The 19,037-nt window shown below is 35.7% G+C and overlaps 1 protein-coding gene across 1 annotated transcript in view; it reads left to right on the plus strand.

Annotated features, from left to right (window-relative positions):
- Positions 1-19,037, plus strand: part of DPP10 (dipeptidyl peptidase like 10) — a 617,838-nt gene that overhangs the window by 451,829 nt on the left and 146,972 nt on the right. Inside the window, exons 6-7 of the mRNA XM_029933326.1 lie at positions 10,896-10,948; positions 11,047-11,128. Of these exons, the coding sequence (XP_029789186.1) occupies positions 10,896-10,948; positions 11,047-11,128 (135 nt within the window). The remainder of the gene's footprint in view (positions 1-10,895; positions 10,949-11,046; positions 11,129-19,037) is intronic.

Here is a 19,037-nt window from a genome sequence, read left to right on the forward strand (position 1 = left end):
GATAGGTTCTTTCCACACCCACTATGTTGAGAGTTTTTATCATAAATGGATGTTAGAGGTTCTGGGTGGCTCAGTCAGATTAATATCTGCTTCTTGATTTCAGCTCAGGTCATAATCCAGGGTTGTGGGATCAATCCCCCCGTGGGACTCTGTTCTGAGAATGGAGCCTGCGTGAGGTTTCCTGTCTCTAAATAAAATAAATAAAATAACGTAAAGTAACATGATGTTAGATTTTTGTCAAATGCTTTTTCTGAATCAATGAGATGATCATATGATTTTTCTCTTTCTTGTTGTTAATGTAGTGTATCATGTTGAGTGATTTGTGAATGTTGAACAATCCTGCATCCCTCAAATAAATCTTGATGGTACTCTGATACTATTCATGTTTTGTATTCAGTTTGCCAATATTTTAAGAAGATTTTTGCATCTATGTTCGAAATAAATATTGGCCTCTAAGTTTATTTTTCTTCTCCTTTTGTTGTTGTTGTTGTTTTGTTTTGTTTGTTTTGTTTTTCATAGTGTCTTTGTCTGGTTTTGGTACCAGGGTATTGCTTGTCTGGTAAAACAAGTTTGGGAGATTTCCTTCCTCTTCTGTTTTTCAGAGTAATTTGAGAATAATAGGCACTAACACTTTAAGTATTTGGTGGAATTCACCTGTGAAGCCATATAGTCCTGAACCTTTGTTTTGGGGGAGTTTTTAAGTTATTGATTTAAGTTCATTACTATATCAGATTTATATTAATTCAGATTTCCTTTTTCTTCATGATTCAGTTTTAGAAGATTTTATACTTCTATTAACTTATCCATTACTTCTAGTTATTATTTTAATGTATTTGCATATAATTGTTCACGGTAGTGTCTTTTGATCCTTTGTACTTCTAAGGTTTCAGTTTTAACTTCCTTCCTATTTGAGGTTCAATTTGAGCACCCCTCCTTTTTTCTTGATGATTCTGGGTTTATTGATTTTATCTTTTGAAAGAAACAGCTTTTACTTCCCCTTATCTTTTCTATTGATTTTACTCTCTTTTGCATTTATTTCTGCTCAAGATCATGATCTTTGACCATTTCTTTTCTTCTACTACTGCTGGGCTTCATTTGTTTTCTTTATTTATTATGTTTCCAGTTCCTTTAAGTGTAAAATTAGATTTCATTGGGATTTTTCTTGTTTCTCGAAGTAGGCCTGTATCACAGTGCACTTCCCTATTGGGGCTGCTTTTCCTGCACCCCGTAAATTTTGGAATACTGTGGTTCCATTTTCATTTCTCCCAGGGTATTTTTTTAAATTTCTTCTTTGATTTATTTATTGGTCTCCCTCCCTTTTCTTTTGCCTCCATGTGTCTGGGGTTATTCCAGTTTTCTTCTTGTAATTGATTTATAGTTTTATAACATTTCATTAGAAAATATGCTTGATATGATTTTAATGTTTTAAAATTTATAAGTATTTGTTTTTTTGGCCTAATTGGTGATCTGTTATGAAGAATGTTACACATGCATTTGAAAGGAATATAGATTCAGTATTTAGATGAAATATTATATATAATATGTATATCATATGTATACTTGCACACACATATGTATATGTTAATTATACCTGGTGTACTCTATCTTTTAAGGTCAATGTTTCCACATTGACTTCCAGTTTGGATGATCTATCTACTGGTATATGTGGGATATTAAAGTCTCCTACTATTACTGTGTTATTGCCAATTTCTTTATGTCTGTTAATATTTGCTTTATATATTTAGGTGCTTCTATTTTGGGTGCATAAATATTTATGGGGTATGTCCTCTGCTTAGCATTATCATTATGTAATATATTCTTTGTCTTTGTTACATTCCTTGTTTCAAGTCTATTTTGTCTGGTATGAGTATTGATAACCCAACTATTTTTCTTTCCATTTTCATAGAATACCCTTTATCACCCCTTCACCTTCAGTCTGTGTACATCTTTAGGTCTGTGTTGAAGGCACTGTATAACTGGATTTTGTTTTTAGTTTTGTTTGTTCAAAGTATAATTAACATACAGTGTTAGTTTCAGGCATACAATATCAACAATTTTATTACTTATTGCTCATCACAATAAGAGTATTCTTAATCTTCTATCTATTTCAACTATATCCCCTTTGTAAATCACTTGTTTGTTTTCTGCATTTAAAAGGTATATATGTGTGTTTGTGTGTCTGTCTCTCTTCATTTGCTTTCTTTGTTTTATTTCTTAAATTTCACATATGAGTGAAATCATATGGATATATCTTTGTGTGATTTGTTTCACTTAGCATTATACCCTCTAGGTCTGTTCATGTTATTGCCAATGGCAAAATCTCATTCTTTTTATGATTAATATACCATTGTACATTTATAATACATGTTCTTTACCCAATTAATTATGAACACTTGGGTTTCTTCTCTATCTTGGCTATTGTAAATAATGCTGCCATAAACATAGAGGTGCATAAAACTTTTCAAATTAGTGTTATTCTTTTCTTTGGATAAATACCCAGTAGTGGGATTACTAGATCATGTGGTAATTCTACTTTTAATTTTTTGAGAAAACTCCATACTATTTGTTACAGTGGCTGGGTCTTGTTTTGTTGTTGTTTCTGTTTGTTTGTTGTATTTATTCAGCCACTCTGTGTATTTTGATTTAAGCATTTATCCCATTTACATTTAATGTAATTGCTGACAAATATGTACTTACATATATTCTCTAATTTTTTTCTGATTGTTTTTGTAGTTCTCTGTGCCTTTTTTCTCTTGGTTTTACTTGATGATTTCATGACTGTCTTATGTGTTGTGTTTGGGTTTCTTCCTCTTTATTTTTTTGTAAATTTATTGTAGATTTTTGGTTTGTGGTTACAATGAGGCTCATACATATTGGCTTATCTATATTGTAGATTATTTTAACCTGATGGTCACTTACGTTCAAATGGACATTTTTTCCTCCTCCCATCTGCTTTTTAAAGTGACATTATATTTTGCATCTTTTTACTTTATGTATTCTTTAACAACTAATTGTTGTTATATGTGATTTCACTAATTTTGTCTTTTAACATTCATACTAACATTTTAAGTGGCCAGTTCACATCCTTTTTAGTATATTTGCCTTTACCAGTGCTTTCCCATTTCTCGTTATGGTTTTTATTTTTTAATTAAAGAAGACCTTTTACCAAGCCTTGTAAGGCTAGTTTAGTGGTAATAAACACTACTGTTGTTTCACTGGGAAACTCTTTATCTCTTCTTCAATTCCAAACTTCAGCCATCTGAGGCTGAAGTGAGCACAAGTTGTGGGTGATTCCAAAATGTGCGGAACTGGCCTGCCTTGGTGAGATGGCTAAATTGGTGAGGGCTAGGAACCGATGGTGCACTGGGGCCACCCTAGCAGTCCAGTTAGAGAACCTGGACCCTACCCACCTGTGCTGTCAAGGTGGACAGGGAACATAAAAATGGTGCTCACAAGCATCTCTGACCCCAGAGAGAGTTCCAGCAGTTCTTTTACCTGATAGGTGCTCTAAGATTAGTAAATGCATTTTTTAAAAATCTCTAAGGCCCTAGTTGCCCCTTAAACCACTGGATTCATGCTTTCATTTTGTTGTTTGTTTTTGCTGTGCCCCAGGGCAGGGGAGAGTGTGTTCCCAGACCCTTCAGTGATATCTTCTTACTGTAGGTTTCAGATCAGGGGTCAGGTTCTTGTCATTACTATGTCTGTGTCTCTTCTACCCATGTCTGTGTGATTTCTTCAGTGTTTGCGGTATGGAAGCTGTTCAATCAGCCCTCAGTTCTTTGGAAGGAATACTCTACATATAGGTGTAGATTGGGTGTCTCTGTGGGAGGAGGTGAATTAAGAATTTTCCTATGCCAACGTGTTGGACACTCAGTTATAAGACTTTTATTCAAGAAATTAAAAGTTGCCAATTAAAATAGGTTTGAGTTATTCTGACTCTATTCTCTTGGTGTAACCTTATGTAATAACTAAATAATTTCCATATAGTTTTCCTTTAAATTTTATAACAAAACAGTTGGATATATCTTGCTTTCTGCATTTTCCTGATGAGCAGATTAAATATTTCAAGTAAGTTTCTCAAGAAAACATATGCTACTATTTATTTCACTTGAAATGAAGAAAGAACTTTTTTCACCAAAGTTGCTGGGGAAACAATGGACCACTTTTCTAAGTTACATACACGATTTGGTCACTGGGACCCTGCAAAATATTTGTATGTGGAAACATTAATTTTCATTCTTGCCTTTCTAGTTCAAGCACTGCATAGAATCAAGGTTGAGTTTGTTTCTCATGCTGTCCTCTGTCAGTGTATTTATTTCTGCATTGGCATGCTAGAGCGAAAACTAGTTTATACATGGTGAGATGATGCATGAATTTATTTCAGTACAAGATGAAAACCTATTGCACCACCATCAGTAATTGACCTTTAAATAGTATTCAGGTTATCAAACCAGATATTTTCAATGATTGGGCATTTGAAATAGTTTAATGCCAGTTGGTGTGAAAGTAGCTTATTTGCATTAATTAGTGTGAAAAGGTCTGGTACATGAAAATATTTTTATTATAAAGAGTGGCATTGTCAATGAGGTTGGTACTTTAATCAGAGGTATATTATGGTGAAATTTCCATGTCAAATAATTGAGAAACTTTGATTATGGAGTATCATTGAAATGAAATTTTGCATTATAGACCTCTCATGAACTGAATTCTAAGACCAATTTGAAGGGGTTTGTCTACTATGATCAGTTAATTTATCTAACATGGAATACATAAGAGAATGGTTTATTCTACTTACTCGAAGATCTCCTATTGTATAATAAAGTATATTCTTCTTGTGCTGGCTGTTGATTATGTTCAGCCCAGTTAGAATATATTCTAAGCACAGCAGTTCTACCTGGAATTGAGAAATAGGCCCAGGTAATTTTTGGTGTGTTGCCTTCTTTTTAGACTTGAATCATCAACTATCCAAAAATTAATATATTAAATGGAAACATGTTTACCTAATATAATCTACTATTAGGTTTCTATGTATGCACTATGCTGAAAGTATCATATTTCAATTCAGAGTGACTGTACTATTCAGTTCAGGATGAATACACGATGAATGCTAAAATAGCCAGAACAATAGCCTATTTTTTTCCGACTGGGAACCCAACTAGACCCAATTAGGACAGGGAGAAGTAGAAATATTACTTTTACTATGTATCTTCTGTGGTAATGGCTTCATGATGCCTACAGGCTAACAGAGTGACTAAATTGGTTTTGTGGCAGATAGTCTTTTTTTATTAGCAAGGTTTTTTTTTCCTTTTATGTAGGTTTTGGCATAAATAGAGGTGAAATCAAGCAACACCTAAACTTTATATTTTTCACCAACACATATTTAGTTTCACTGTCTTGAGTATGTGACTGTGTTTACCACTTACTGTCATGGTGAAGTAATTAAAGAATACTACGTAATTCTGGTTTGTGGTAACACATTAAAACAGTCCTTGCATGTTTGGAATCAGTAAGATTTAGACTCCAGTCTTGGTTTTAATAACTATATCTTGATGAGTAATATCTAAAAGTTTACGATGAACATTAACTGAGAAAACAAATGAAAGTAGAATAAAATACTAAAAAATATTAATATTCCTTTAATCCCTCCCATGTTTATTTTCCCTTTCAACCAAAACTTGATCAGTGTTTGCAAAGCTTTTTACATGTAATATTTTAGGAAGATGTTTTTTAGAGCTTCAGCTTAAAATTTTATGAATTGTATTTATTATATCAGAGTATTCTGATAGGTTAGTTCTTTGCTGCCTAATAAAGATACAATTTTTCCAGAAACAGAGTCACTACTTACTCATCTTAAAAGGGATTCCATTATCTAAGAATAAGCTTGACATCATCATACTACTTAGCTCCAAGAGAACCAAGTGTCCTTTTGCTTATATTGTTTTTTTTCTCTCCCTGGCATTTATTCATATAAATGCTATTTACTCAGAGACTAGCTTCCTCACATTTTAGTTTTCCTCGCTGTTTGAGTCCATGGCAAATCCATAATCCTATTTTAAATATTCTCCAGGCCATGAACACGCATGCTCTTTATACCAATTCAGCAGTTTAACTGCAGTGCAGAAAATGCTTTGGCACCCTGAGTCATAAACCTTTGGTTTAGTCGTAAATTACTAGAGGGGCCTGTTCTTGTTTCCTGTAAGCGTAACTCTCCTTGACATGAATCCCCATAGATGTGGTAGGTAATAACTAATATTCTAAGAAAAAAAAATGTGAAAAACAGCTAAAGGAGAAGGGGATTTACATTTTTAATCTGATCTATTAGATCATCTTTCTAAAATGAATTCTCTCTTCAGTATGGTAATCACAATTAATTCATGCCTACTCCTGTCAATAAATCTTTGGATGATGGCTTAATAGGTCTTTCAGAAATGAATCTTTTGCAAAGCTGGAGCTGGGCTTCCTGTCCCAGGTCCCTGAAAGAGCATGTGCAGAGAGATTAAGTCACAATAATCAGACAGACGTGAGCTCAAACTGTGGCTCGGGCTCCTACTTTCAGTGCTTCAAGAGCTTAGCATGAGAATTGTGAATGATAGTGTATGTTTCTTAAGGTACATTTAAATGTTAAATAACATATGTAAAGCACTCAGCAGGGTCCAGTGTATAGAATATGCCCAACTCAAAAATTGTTATTGTTAACAGTTACAGTCTTGAAACCAATAAGGTTAATTGATTCTTGGAAAGCCTCTAGGCTTACAATCTGCAAGTCCTAATTTAACCATGACCTGCAACAGAGTGCTCTATACTAATTTAATGCTTCTCAACCTTGTCACTCTGACTGGATCAAGAGCTCCCTGGACACAGGAATTACATTTATTATGGCCTTTGCATTTGGCAAGGAACTTAACTTATGAGCTTTCACATAGTCAGTGTTCAATAAATGTTATAAATATAGTAATAAAAATGATCAAATTATATTCGTTTTACTTTATCTCATTAAAAAAATTTTTTTATGTTTTATTTATTTTTGAGACAGAGAGAGACAGAGCATGAGCGGGCAGGGGCAGAGAGAGAGGGAGACACAGAATTTGAAGCAGGCTCCAGGCTCTGAGCTAGCCGTCAGCACAGAGCCCGACGTGGGGCTCAAACCCACAAACGTGAGATCATGACCTGAACTGAAGTCGGACACTCAACCGACTGAGCCACCCAGGCGCCCCTATCTCATTTTTAAAATAATCATTATTATCACAATCTTTTTTTAAATGTTTGTTTATTTTTGAGACAGAAAGCAAGAGAGGGGAAGGGAGACAGGAAGGGAGAGAATCCCAAGCAGGTTCTGCCCTGTAAGCGCAGAGCCCAGTGAACCGTGAACTCATGACCTGAGCTGAAATCAAGAGTCAGAGACTGAGCTGAATGAGCCACCCAGGTGACCCATGTTTTTTTTTAATGGTAGTTTATGTAGGGCTTGTGTCAAAGAAGTTGTTTAAAAGATGTTTGATAAATGATTGGAGGTAGCTAGTTTTCATTTAGAGAACACAAATGCTACCATTCTGGAAAACTTCTGTATTTTTCTTGCATCCAAGTTCTGGCAGGTCTTAAATATGCTTATTTTTTTTTTTTGTTTCTTTCTTCCAGTAATGTATCATGCTATGCCTATATTACCAATACTGTTGATCTTCAGTAATTGTGTGTTCTAGATTTCCAAATTTACTTGTTTTCTAAAATTTATTCATAACCTCAAGATCAATACTCTCTGTGCTTTCTTAGGTGTTCCCAGACACCTGCAGAGCTGCAGAATGTTTGAGTTGCCTGATACATACTTGCCCAGCTGAGATCAAACAGGTTGACACTCTGCATTCTTGTGCCGGCCATCATACCGTAAATTAGCGTCCTTTCCATAGTCTTTTTAGTGCTCTGTTTTTCACAGTTGTATTTTTTGTTGATGAGTTTGCTGTTTAAAAAACCCCCACATTCAGCATCGTGCTGAGGTGTTCTCTAATGTGTGGCTAGGCACAAGAGGCTGTGACTCGCTTTACAGAGAAAGTGCATGTGTCAGATAAACTTTATTCAGGCATGAGTTATAACGCTGCTGGCCAGGAGTTCAGAGTTAATGAATCAACAGCAGTAAATATTAAATAATGTATTTAAAAAGAAACAGGGTAATGTATGATTGGTTGATTCAAATGTTTTTACCAGAGACTTCAGGGAAACTAACCCTGTATTTATCTGGGAGGCAACGGTTCCATATTTGCTACTTCAGTGTTTATGGTAACTTACAGCACAAAACTACAGCAAATAATGAGAATTGATTATCCTACTCTTAGTAATAAACACTTAGTAATCAACATTTTCTTGACGTTCTCAACATAATTTAGAAAAGATAGGGATGAGATTGGATTGCAGGTCTTATGAAGCTTTGGACATCTCAAGGCTAATTTCCAGAAGTAAGCTTTGATCAAGTTGTGACATAGTATTTCTTAGGTTTGCCCACTCCCCCTACCTTTACCATAGCCATTCACACTCAGTAACAGGCAGTGGAGCATCATTTGCAGAGATGCGATGAATATGTGATTTGGGGCTGTGAAATGTCTTTCTCCCCAAGGATCTCATCAGATGTTCAGTTTGGCTCTCATTATGCACCAGCCAATCATTACAGGGAAAAGACAGTTCCTAACTTCACGACTCCATCTTTATCCTCTCATCCTGTAAAACCTAACTAGCTAATGTAGAAGAGGGAAATCTAGGATTAAAAGAAATGAGGAAATGATAAAAATTCCTATCCATGGAATAGGGGAAGAAGGGGAAGAGAGATTGAAAGAGGAAGAGAGAAAGAGAAATGCAGATTAACACAGTGAATTTAGACCAGTGCACCTTAATACAGATGTTCACTAAAGCTAAAACCTATTTGCTCTGAAAAATCCCCCTTTTGAAATCTCTGCAGCGCAGTGCAAACAGATGAAAGGAAACGTCTATCTCTAATCCTGTTCAAGATCCCTCCTACTTTATACTCATTATATTGTGTTGTAGGTATAGAATGCTATTTTAATTATGGAAAATTGTAAAACAAGAAGTATTGAGATCTTCTGGGAGTACACACACACACACACACACACACACACTCCAAAGACAAATGGACTCAGAGGAAAGGCCTAAACCAGGAATTAATGGCTAGTTTCTAATTATCTGTAGATGGCAAACTCCTGGCTTTGTGAGACACCTGTAGAGGAGGTGAAGGCCTTCAACTTGTCCTTCAACTTGTGAGTTTGCAGACAAGTTAAGCTTGGTTTCTTCATTGCGATCTTCTACCTCAACACATGAACTAAGGGGGAAAATGTTGAACTAGGCTAAGAACTCTGAAGTAAAACATGGGTTTATATATCTCGCTCTCCAAAGTACATCACTTGGAGGACATCATTTGGAGTCCTTTGGACTCATACATCGAGAAGAGTCAGCAAGCTCTATAATAAGAATTACAGAAAAAGAGCAAAATCTGATGGTTATATCTAGTTTTGTCTTGGTTGTTTTGGCCTGCTTTGACTAAAACAGTAATGCTCATGAACTCTTTCTCTCAAGATGCCTGTGAACCTAGAATTCAGCTACAGTGTGTTAGGTAATTAACAGATAGGATGAACAGACAGACTCCTTTTACCCACAGCGTCATTCACACATTTGTCTGCTTGTAAGACAGAGTGCTCACTTGGCAGTTTGCTTTGGCAACTGAGCTTTCTGAGATGCGAGGGGGAAAATGTTTATAGATGTGGTCACATTTTTTATCTTTTTGTCACCTATTGTAGTAAATTCAAGGTTTAAAATTTGTAGCCAACGATGGAATTTTATAGCATAAAGTTTGCACGGCAATATAGAGACCAGGAAACGTTATTTTTGTTTTTGCACTCTACAGCAAAGGCAGTCTTATTTTTTAAATTTTTTAACATTTTTTATTTTTGAGAGATAGAGAGATAGCATGAGCAGGGGAGGGGCAGAGAGAGAGGGAGATACAGAATCTGAAGCAGGCTCAGGCTCTGAGCTGTTGGCACAGAACCTGCAGTGGGGCTCAAACCTACGAACCGTGAGATCATGACCTGAGCCGAAGTTGGAAGCTCAACTGACTGAGCCACCCAGGTGCCCCAGCAAAGGCAATCTTAGATGTAATAGTTATTCTAAAAGGAATAAGAGAATAAAGCTTCATTATAAAGCACAGTACTATAATAAATGGTGGAAGAATTGTGATTTCAATGCAAAGAGACAACACCAGTATTGCCTTACCAAATATGTGGCCAATCATGTTTAAGTAAAGCTATTGCTGCAAAAGGAAGAAATAGCAATTTGACTTCTAGAGAGTTTTAATTGACAGTAGTATAATATTTGTGTACATCCAGTACTGGAATAAAAGAAGATTTCATAATTGTGTGCTGAAAAAATAAAGTATCACTGTAAGTTTTCCCCGAGGATGTCCTACGGGAAAAAGGGAAAAGTTCAGGATATACAAGGGGCTATGTCTCAGGTGATTGAAGTATAGACTAGGTGAAGGGAAGTAGTGGATGGCAAAGCCGCAAAAGTAGTATAGAAACCAAAGTACCAAATCCTTGAACATCAATGAAGCAGCTTGGACTTTATTTTATAGACCGTGAGGAATCATTTAGTATTTTAAACAAGATAGCAGTATAATCACAATTATACTAAGTATGAACTAGATTGAATAAGGTATTGAAAGGACAGTCAGTAGGGTCATTAGGCTCCGAGAGAAAGGCTCAGAACTCGAATATTTCACATTTGATTTCTCTCTAAAATCAGTTCTTGGACTTCCTGGATTTTATAAAGAACATAGCTGCACCTTGAAATAGAGCTTTTATTCCATACTAGGGCCCATAACTCTTTGTTTTTCCTTTTAATTTCAGATTTTTCATTATTCCTATACTGCTTCATATGTGATTTACAACATACACACGAGGTAAGTTCTTTGATTCTGGTTTTCATTAGCAATTGTCCAAGTAAATTATTGGTGTCAGTGTCAATTTGTTCATGTAAAAATATTTACCTTTTTTCAAGGGAAGTTTGGGAGTTAAATCCTCCAGAAGTAGAGGACTCCGTTCTGCAGTATGCAGCCTGGGGCGTCCAGGGTCAGCAGCTGGTAAGCTCCGGGGTGGGTTTTCATCAAGCCCCGTCAGCCGAGGTCCCGGGGGCTGTTTACAGCCGCACTTCCACGTGCAGACTGTCCTCTTATACGTGGTGTTTTCTATTCACCTTTCCATCTCGCATCTAGTATTCCAACTTAAGAATATGTCATGTAATATCGGTATTATTTTATGAACTAATTAAAGAAGAAAAAGGAGTTTATAGAGTAATGTGAGATTAAACTGGGAGTTAATCATGAAACCTAGAAGAGGCCCAAGAATACGGAGGTCTAGTTCTGTGGAATTTCCATTACATCACGTTGTCAAATTTATTTCTTCTTAAAAGATGGTTCAGAGTAAATATTTAAGATGGAGGTCTGCACTTGACAGGGGTTTCTCAGGGGAAAATTTCCTGTCATAGATTTTGAAATTATCACCAACTCAAAAAGAGCACTCCTGATGTATAAAAGCAGTTTGAGCAATGCTATATTTTGGTCATATTTCATGGTGCAAGTATGAAGACCTTAAGGGGGTATAGCTCAGGAAGTGGGATTTCTTGGTTTCATGGCAGGTGAACACTCCAAGGTAGACCACGCTGCCAAACTGATTTCTAAGCTGCTTGAATATAGCAATCTATATACCTAGCAGCGACACTTTGAAAGTACCCTTAGTACCATATTCTCTGGAAAGCCTTCTTTTGCCAGATTATCATATTATTTCTTAATAATGACATTTATTGCTTCTTCCAGCCCTACCTTTATACTTTTTGACTTATTAAAATGTGCGTGCACTACCTACCCTATGAATGTGTCTAGGTATGGTGTGGTATTCATGTGTGTATGGGGGAGATTTTTAAAAACTCTATTATGGTGATAAAAATAAGTTTTCATTTTAAAATTAGTTTTAGTAATTTATACATTTCTAATTATCCATCTCACCTAAACTTCTAATGCTTAGCATAGCATTTTATCCCTTTTTAGAAGTATTTTTTTTAATCTTTGTATTTGTTGTACTTTTTTCTGTTCCTATATTATTTATAAGTATTCTTTTTTCATGATCAACTTTGATATTTATAAATTACACATCTTCTCAAAAGCCAAATTTTAAATTTGTGTGATCCTTTCTATTATAATATTAGTATTTTATTTTTATTTTCTAACATAGAAACACTGAATGATATAATTTTTCCCTAAGTTTTGCTTTATCTTCATCCAGTAATTTGATAGTAATATTTTAAATAGTATTAATTTGAATATCTCAGTTTTCAGTGTATGTTCTTTTTTTCACATGGACTATTTTTTTAATTTATAATAGTTTATTGTCAGATTGGTTTCCATATAACACCCAGTGCCTCTCCCACAAATGTCCCCCTCCTCACATGGGCTATTTTTATCTTTGTTTTTCAGTTTAAAGAAATGTGGAATTAGGGGCGCCTGGGTGGCTCAGTCAGTTAATTGTCTGACTTCAGCTCAGGTCATGATCTCATGGTTCGTGGGTTTGAGCCCCTCATCAGGCTCTGTGCTGACAGCTAGCTCAGAGCCAGGACCCTGTCTTTAGATTCTGTGTCTCCCCCTCTCTCTGACCCTCCCCTGCTCATGCTGTTTCTCTCTCTCTCTCAAAAATAAATAAAACACTTTAAAATTTTTTTTAAATGTGGAATTGGTTTTAAAACTGTATGTGGGATTCGGAAACATCTTTGTAATAGATAAACTTTATTATCTAGTTTATAATCTTTGACGTTTATAAGACGATTTATAGCTTATTATAAACTTTTATATTTTTATGTGATAGGTATGGTGTTTAATATATGCATAATAGATCTATCTTAATAATTATATTTTTAAGACTTTTATTTCTTTGCTAGTTATAGGGGATGTTATCTTTTACTTTAGTGTACTGTCATCATTTTGGCATTATATAATGTAATGTATGTTTTTAAGAGTGAGGGGGTTTAAATGTTAAATAAATCTCCCAGTATGGAATACTTGATACTTTTATCAATGTAGTATCCTATTTTCCTTTAATAATCCTGATTGCCTAACCCCAACTCTGACTTTTAGTAGAGTCCATGTAGGGAAGTTAGGATTCTCTAGATTGCTATAATTGCTGCTTCAACAACAGCTGGGTGGGCTAAGATATGTTTCTTATTTTCTATGGGCCTCAAATACCTTACTTATCATACAGAAATATCTGCACCATGATTTTATTTTGATAATTAATTTAGGAAATCTAAATATTTCCCTTAATGAGGTATAGATTATTATTATTTTAATTCCATTTTATAAATCTAAGAAATACTTTTATAGGGCAATTGGTGAAATAGGGAAGTAGTACAAGATATTTCACATTTCTAGAAGGCTGTAGAATAATATATTGCTACTAAACAGTGCTTCTTTTCATTAGGAAACCTTCTTCACCTGAAATATTGAATATACCTGTGATAGAGCCTATGATAGATAGTGATTAGTTATGTGATCGTGGCCAAGTCATTTTTCCTTTTGGCTCCTCATTTTTCATCAGCAGAAAAGTAAGGACATTTGACCATGCTTCTTGGCCCTGTTTATAGAATATTCTACAGAATATATTTTTAAATATTATATATTTTTTAAAAGGAATGAAATTATTTCTGAAAATATTTTCACAATCATTGGAATCAAGAAAAGGAAGCATGAGAGGCTGAAAAGCGTTGAGTAATTGTCATGGCAATTTCTTTCTTTCTTTTTTTTATTATAATTTTCCACTCTGAAATATTTCCAGAGTCAGTTGTACAGTAGATTACTGTTTTAGAGTAAGAAAAATCATTTTTAACATGCAGAAACAATTTTCATTGTGTCTTGGTGAATGTGTTCCATGTAAACAAGTAAACTAGGTGTTAAATTGAATATTCAAATAAGAAATTATTTTCAACATAGAAAAAATCAACAGTAAAATAATTTTATTTAAATTTTTTAATATTTATTTTTAAAATTTTTAAATGTTTTTATTTTGAAAGAAAGAGAGCATGAGCAGGGGAAGGTCAGAGAGAGAGACACACACACAGAATGTGAAGACAGGCTCCAGGCTCTGAGCTAGCTGTCAGCACAGAGCCTGACGTGGGGCTCGACGCTGGGTTCGAACTCATGAACCGCTAGACCATGAACTGAGCCAAAGTCAAGTGCTCAACTGACTGAGCCACCCAGGCGCCCAAACGTTTATTTATTTTTGAGAGAAAGAGACAGGGCATGAGCAGAAGAGGGGCAGAGAGAGAGGGAGACAGAATCTGAAGCAGGGTCAAAGCTCTAAGCTGTCAAACACAGAGCCCAACAAGGGGCTCAAACTCCTGAGCAGTGAGATCATGACTTGAGCTGGTCAGATGCCCAACTAACTGAGCCATCCAGGTGCATTTTTTAAATATTTTGAGACAGAGAGAGAGAGAAAGAGAGAGAGAGAGAGAAAGAGATTGAGAATTCCAAGCAGGTTTTGTGCTATCAGTGTAGAGCCTGATGCGGGGCTCAAACTCATGAACCATGAGATTGTGACCCAAGCCAAAATCAAGAGACTGATGCTTAACTGGCTGAGCCACCCAGGCACCCCTTATCCATGGTCTTATTTCCCTACACATTTAACGTGGCTTTAGAAACTCAGACAAAGGAGACTTTGAGAAAACAAAGGTTTACCAAAATGCTGAAAGAAACATCCACAGTGCTGCCAGACATTAGAAGCTGCTTATATATCTTTACAGTTGTGTTTCACAAAGAAATCCTATATACGCTGTATTTACTGCAATATCCATGCTAAGTGGTTGAATGATTGATTTAATAATTATGAAGGAAACAAGCTAGTAATTTTAAATGTGATGGATTATAAACAGCATGGTTGCCTTTATCTTTTGCATATTTAAAAATACTTTATAACAGTTTACTTAGTATACCTATATAGATTTGTCTTAGATGCATTCCATTATGATATTCCTGAAAAGTGGCAGTAGAAACTGTATAGGATATGCTGGATATGGAGATGCCAGGTGGGATTCAGAGAAGACATGAATCAGTGTAGGGCTGTGGTGAGTGAGCAGCAAAAAAGGGGCCAGTGCTCTAGTTTTCCCTGGTTTACTCTGACCCTGTCAACAAGAGAGGTGGTCCGTTAGGCCAAAGGCAAATTTCAAACACAGATTTCCAGAAACTAAAAACCCAAGATGATGTCACATCTATGTCACTTGAGGGTCCTTTGAAAAATCTTTGAAACTTTCATGAGTTTTATGTAAGTCTTATTCTCCTTGCCTTAGAGGTACCAAAATTCATGCTAAAATAATAGCTTGACACCCCCAGGGAAGTTGTATTAATTGCTGGCATTTTCATTAATGATTCCTACTTGTTAGGATTAATTATTTTTCAATATAGTTGGTAAAATGATAAAAAGAACTGAAAGTTTACATAAATCCTCTCCTGGGAGTCATTTTTCATGGGGTTAAATTCTAGGTCCATTTCTTACTGTCTGTTGACCTTGAGAATATTACTTAATCTTTATATGCCTTACTCTCCTTATCTTTAAAATGGTGACAATAGTAGTACTTCACTAACTGTGCTGGTCTGGTGTGTCATGTATAAGCATAAAGCACTTTGAGTAATATCTTGCATATAGTATTTTGGAGGTATTAATTTTAATTATTTTTTAAAAAGATGTTTTACGTTTATTTATTTTAAGAGAGAGAGAATGCGTAGAAGGGGCAGAGATATTGGGGGACGGAGGATCTGAAGTGGGCTCTCTGGGTTCAGCACACAAACCACAGATCATGACCCGAGCCAAATTGGATGCTTAAATGACTAAGCCACCCACCAGACACCCCTAAAAAAGATTTTTAAAAATATCTTTGTCACTTGAATTTTACCTTGTTTGAAAATTTTAGTTACACTGGTTTTGAGGAAAATGGAGCCTCAGTTATTTGTCATGGCATATCCCAAAGTCCCTTGGGAAAGTTTAGGATGAAGTCCACATTCGTCAAGGTTTTCCTTCGTGTGCATATAGGCATAAATTCAGTATAAATTAAGCATCTCTACCAATGGCTAATGGTCCATTTCATGTGAGCATGACAGGCTTTGTCAATATTTGAAGCCATCAGCAAACTTGCCAATATGATTTTATTAGAGATGAGTTATTGTAATACTTTAATCAGTTTTGCATGAAATTAATTAAAGAGGCAGGTAGTGTTTATTAACTAAGGACAATTAACTTCTCATTTTTAATTCTCAGTTTTTAATTTTGTTCGCTACAAAAGAAATCCCTGGCTGTATAGAAGAGAGGTTAGAGGTTGATATCATTTATAGAAAAAGACGGTCTGAATTAGAATTCAAAAGGAGAATTTTTCAGTATCACTGAGATGAAGGCATTTTGCATGCGGTAAACTTTGTGGGGGAAAAAGAAACGAAACTCTGACACAGTACAACATGCATTATTTAGAGCAGCATATGGGTAGGCCACGACAGCTGTGGTAAATGTTTTATAAAACAGAACGAGGGGTCCTAAAACAAGAAACATATCTGAATCATTTAATTGAAAGACTTCTGGTTTAAGAAGGTATGTCCCTTTTCTTTTCAAAAATAACTTTATTTTAGAAAGTTAAAATCGCTCAGTGAAGGACATTTTCAAAATACCATTCAGTATATGATTCATAGAAATTCATATGTAAAAAATTAATTTATCTATAATTCTACCTCAAGGGTGTAAAGGTTTTGAAAATCTGATGAAGAAGTTTTAGCTTGGGCAGAGAAAAACATGTCACTAATTAGAACGTGATATTAGGATAGGCTCAGCTCAAGCCCAAATTTCTTCTCTGTTTTGTGATGTAAGTAAGGTTGCCAGCTGAGCTTACATGGGGCACCTGGGTGGCTCAGGTAGTTGAGCGTCTGAATTTGGCTCAGGTCATGATCTTAAGGTTGGGAGTTCAAGCTCTGTGTTGGGCTCTGTGCTGACAGCTCAGAGCCTGGAGGATGCTTTGGATTCTCTGTCTCCCTCTCTCTCTGCCCCCTCCCCCACTCACCCTCTGTCCCTCTTGGTCTCCCCCCCCCCAAAAAAAAGAAAAAAAATTTTAACTATATTAAGGTCGAGCCTATATTAAAAATGACAGAAAATCATAACCACTTACAGTTTTGTTTGAAGTATAAATAAGGTAGGGCATGTGTTCAAGCCAAGATTCTCCAGAAAACAGAATGAATAGTATATGTACTAGATGTACACTTCATGCATGCTATACATGTGTACTCTATGTATATGTGGATGTGGATTCTTTCTAAAGGGAAGGAGATTTTAAGGAATCTGCTCATACAGCCTTGGGGCAGTCTGGCAGGCTTGAAAGCTCAGATGAGAGTTAATTTTATAATCTTGAGCAGAAGTCTTGAGGCAGAAATCCTTCTTTAAAAACCTGTTTTTTGCTGATAAAGCCTTCAACTGATTGGATAAGGACCACTCACATTACTCTTTTCTAAAAATCAACTGATTGTAAATGTCAGTCACATCTACAAACTGCTTTTACAAGACATGTTTGACCAAGCAGTCGGACACCATAACCTAGCCATGCTGACATATAAAATTAGCCATCACGGCCTAGTAACTGCTTGAGGAATGGTAGCCATCGGATTGATTCCCACCTGTCCTTTCCTACAGTAGCACACTTTAATTCAGTCGCATCGTCTTTCACCTAAATATCCCTCTTCACTCGCCCGCCACTCTAATCCATCCAGCCTCTGCAGAGGTATGTGTTAACAATGCAGATTCTTAACAGCTCCCACATGTTATAGAATATCATTGATATGACACACAAGATGCAGCTAAGGTGACACATTATCTGGCTCCTGCCACTCCACTGCAGAGCAGAAGCACAGAGTTTTCCTCCATGTGGACCAAACTCTTTGTAAAAATCTCCAGAGGGTGGTTACACACTCCGAGTGTATCTCACTCAGAATGTTCGTGTCCCTGAGCCATTCTCCTGGTGTACCTGCTCATTGTTCTCTTTTCATTAGAAGTCTTTGTTGAGACACTAAAATGCAAAATACTAAAATATTCCTCTTCTCTGATGATTTCCCCCCCAAATTTCTACGGCTATGTGAATTGCTTGCTTCTCAGGAGTCTAACATTCTTCTTTTTTATCTCAAAGTATTTAATATTTTATTTATTTACACTTCTGTTTTCTACCACTGACTTCCAGTGATTTCCAGAGCAGATGAAATACAGAATATGCTAAACATTTCCCGCTCTCCTTCCCAGTATCCCTCCCTTCTACCCTCCCCCCTCTCTTTCTCTCTGTCTCTCTCTGTCTTTCAGTCTTTCTCTCCTCTTCCTCCTTTTAGCACAAAACTCATTTTAGCACAAGGTAAAATGTAGGTTTAATAAGTATCTGGTTGCATTGAGAAATTAACGAAAGGTTGACAGTGGTTTGCACGGACAGTTGGATACTGCAGAGAGATTTGAAGATAACATGATATGAAGAGTAGTCATGCATGAAAGGTCGGGTCTGGTCAGAGTTTGTGTGAGACTGCAAGCAATTGAGTTTAGAGGCAGAGAGCTAAGTTTAGGGGCTGAGTAACCTGGAACTGAATTGGTAAATAATATATTTAAGAGATAAGTACATCAAGTATGAAACTGAGATATGAAACTTGATCACAGTCCAGCAATAAAAATTGTCTTATACCCATTCTAATACACTAAGTTATACAAATATGATTATATCAATATATTTCTACACCTAATATACAAGTGTATTCCTAAATCTCATTTTAGACTCCCAGTTTTTAAGCCACTTTATTGAGAACAAATAAAGACTGATACATACAAATGGCTGCACTTTGCATTGAATACATACAAAAACGTGTATATATTTTGTGTGAAACTTGATGAGATGAAGAGAAGTATGTTCCTGTGAAGCAGACATCACTTTGAATACCATAAATATAC

Source organism: Suricata suricatta, chromosome 3, assembly GCF_006229205.1.
Source record: "Suricata suricatta isolate VVHF042 chromosome 3, meerkat_22Aug2017_6uvM2_HiC, whole genome shotgun sequence".
Taxonomy (NCBI): Eukaryota; Metazoa; Chordata; class Mammalia; order Carnivora; family Herpestidae; genus Suricata; species Suricata suricatta.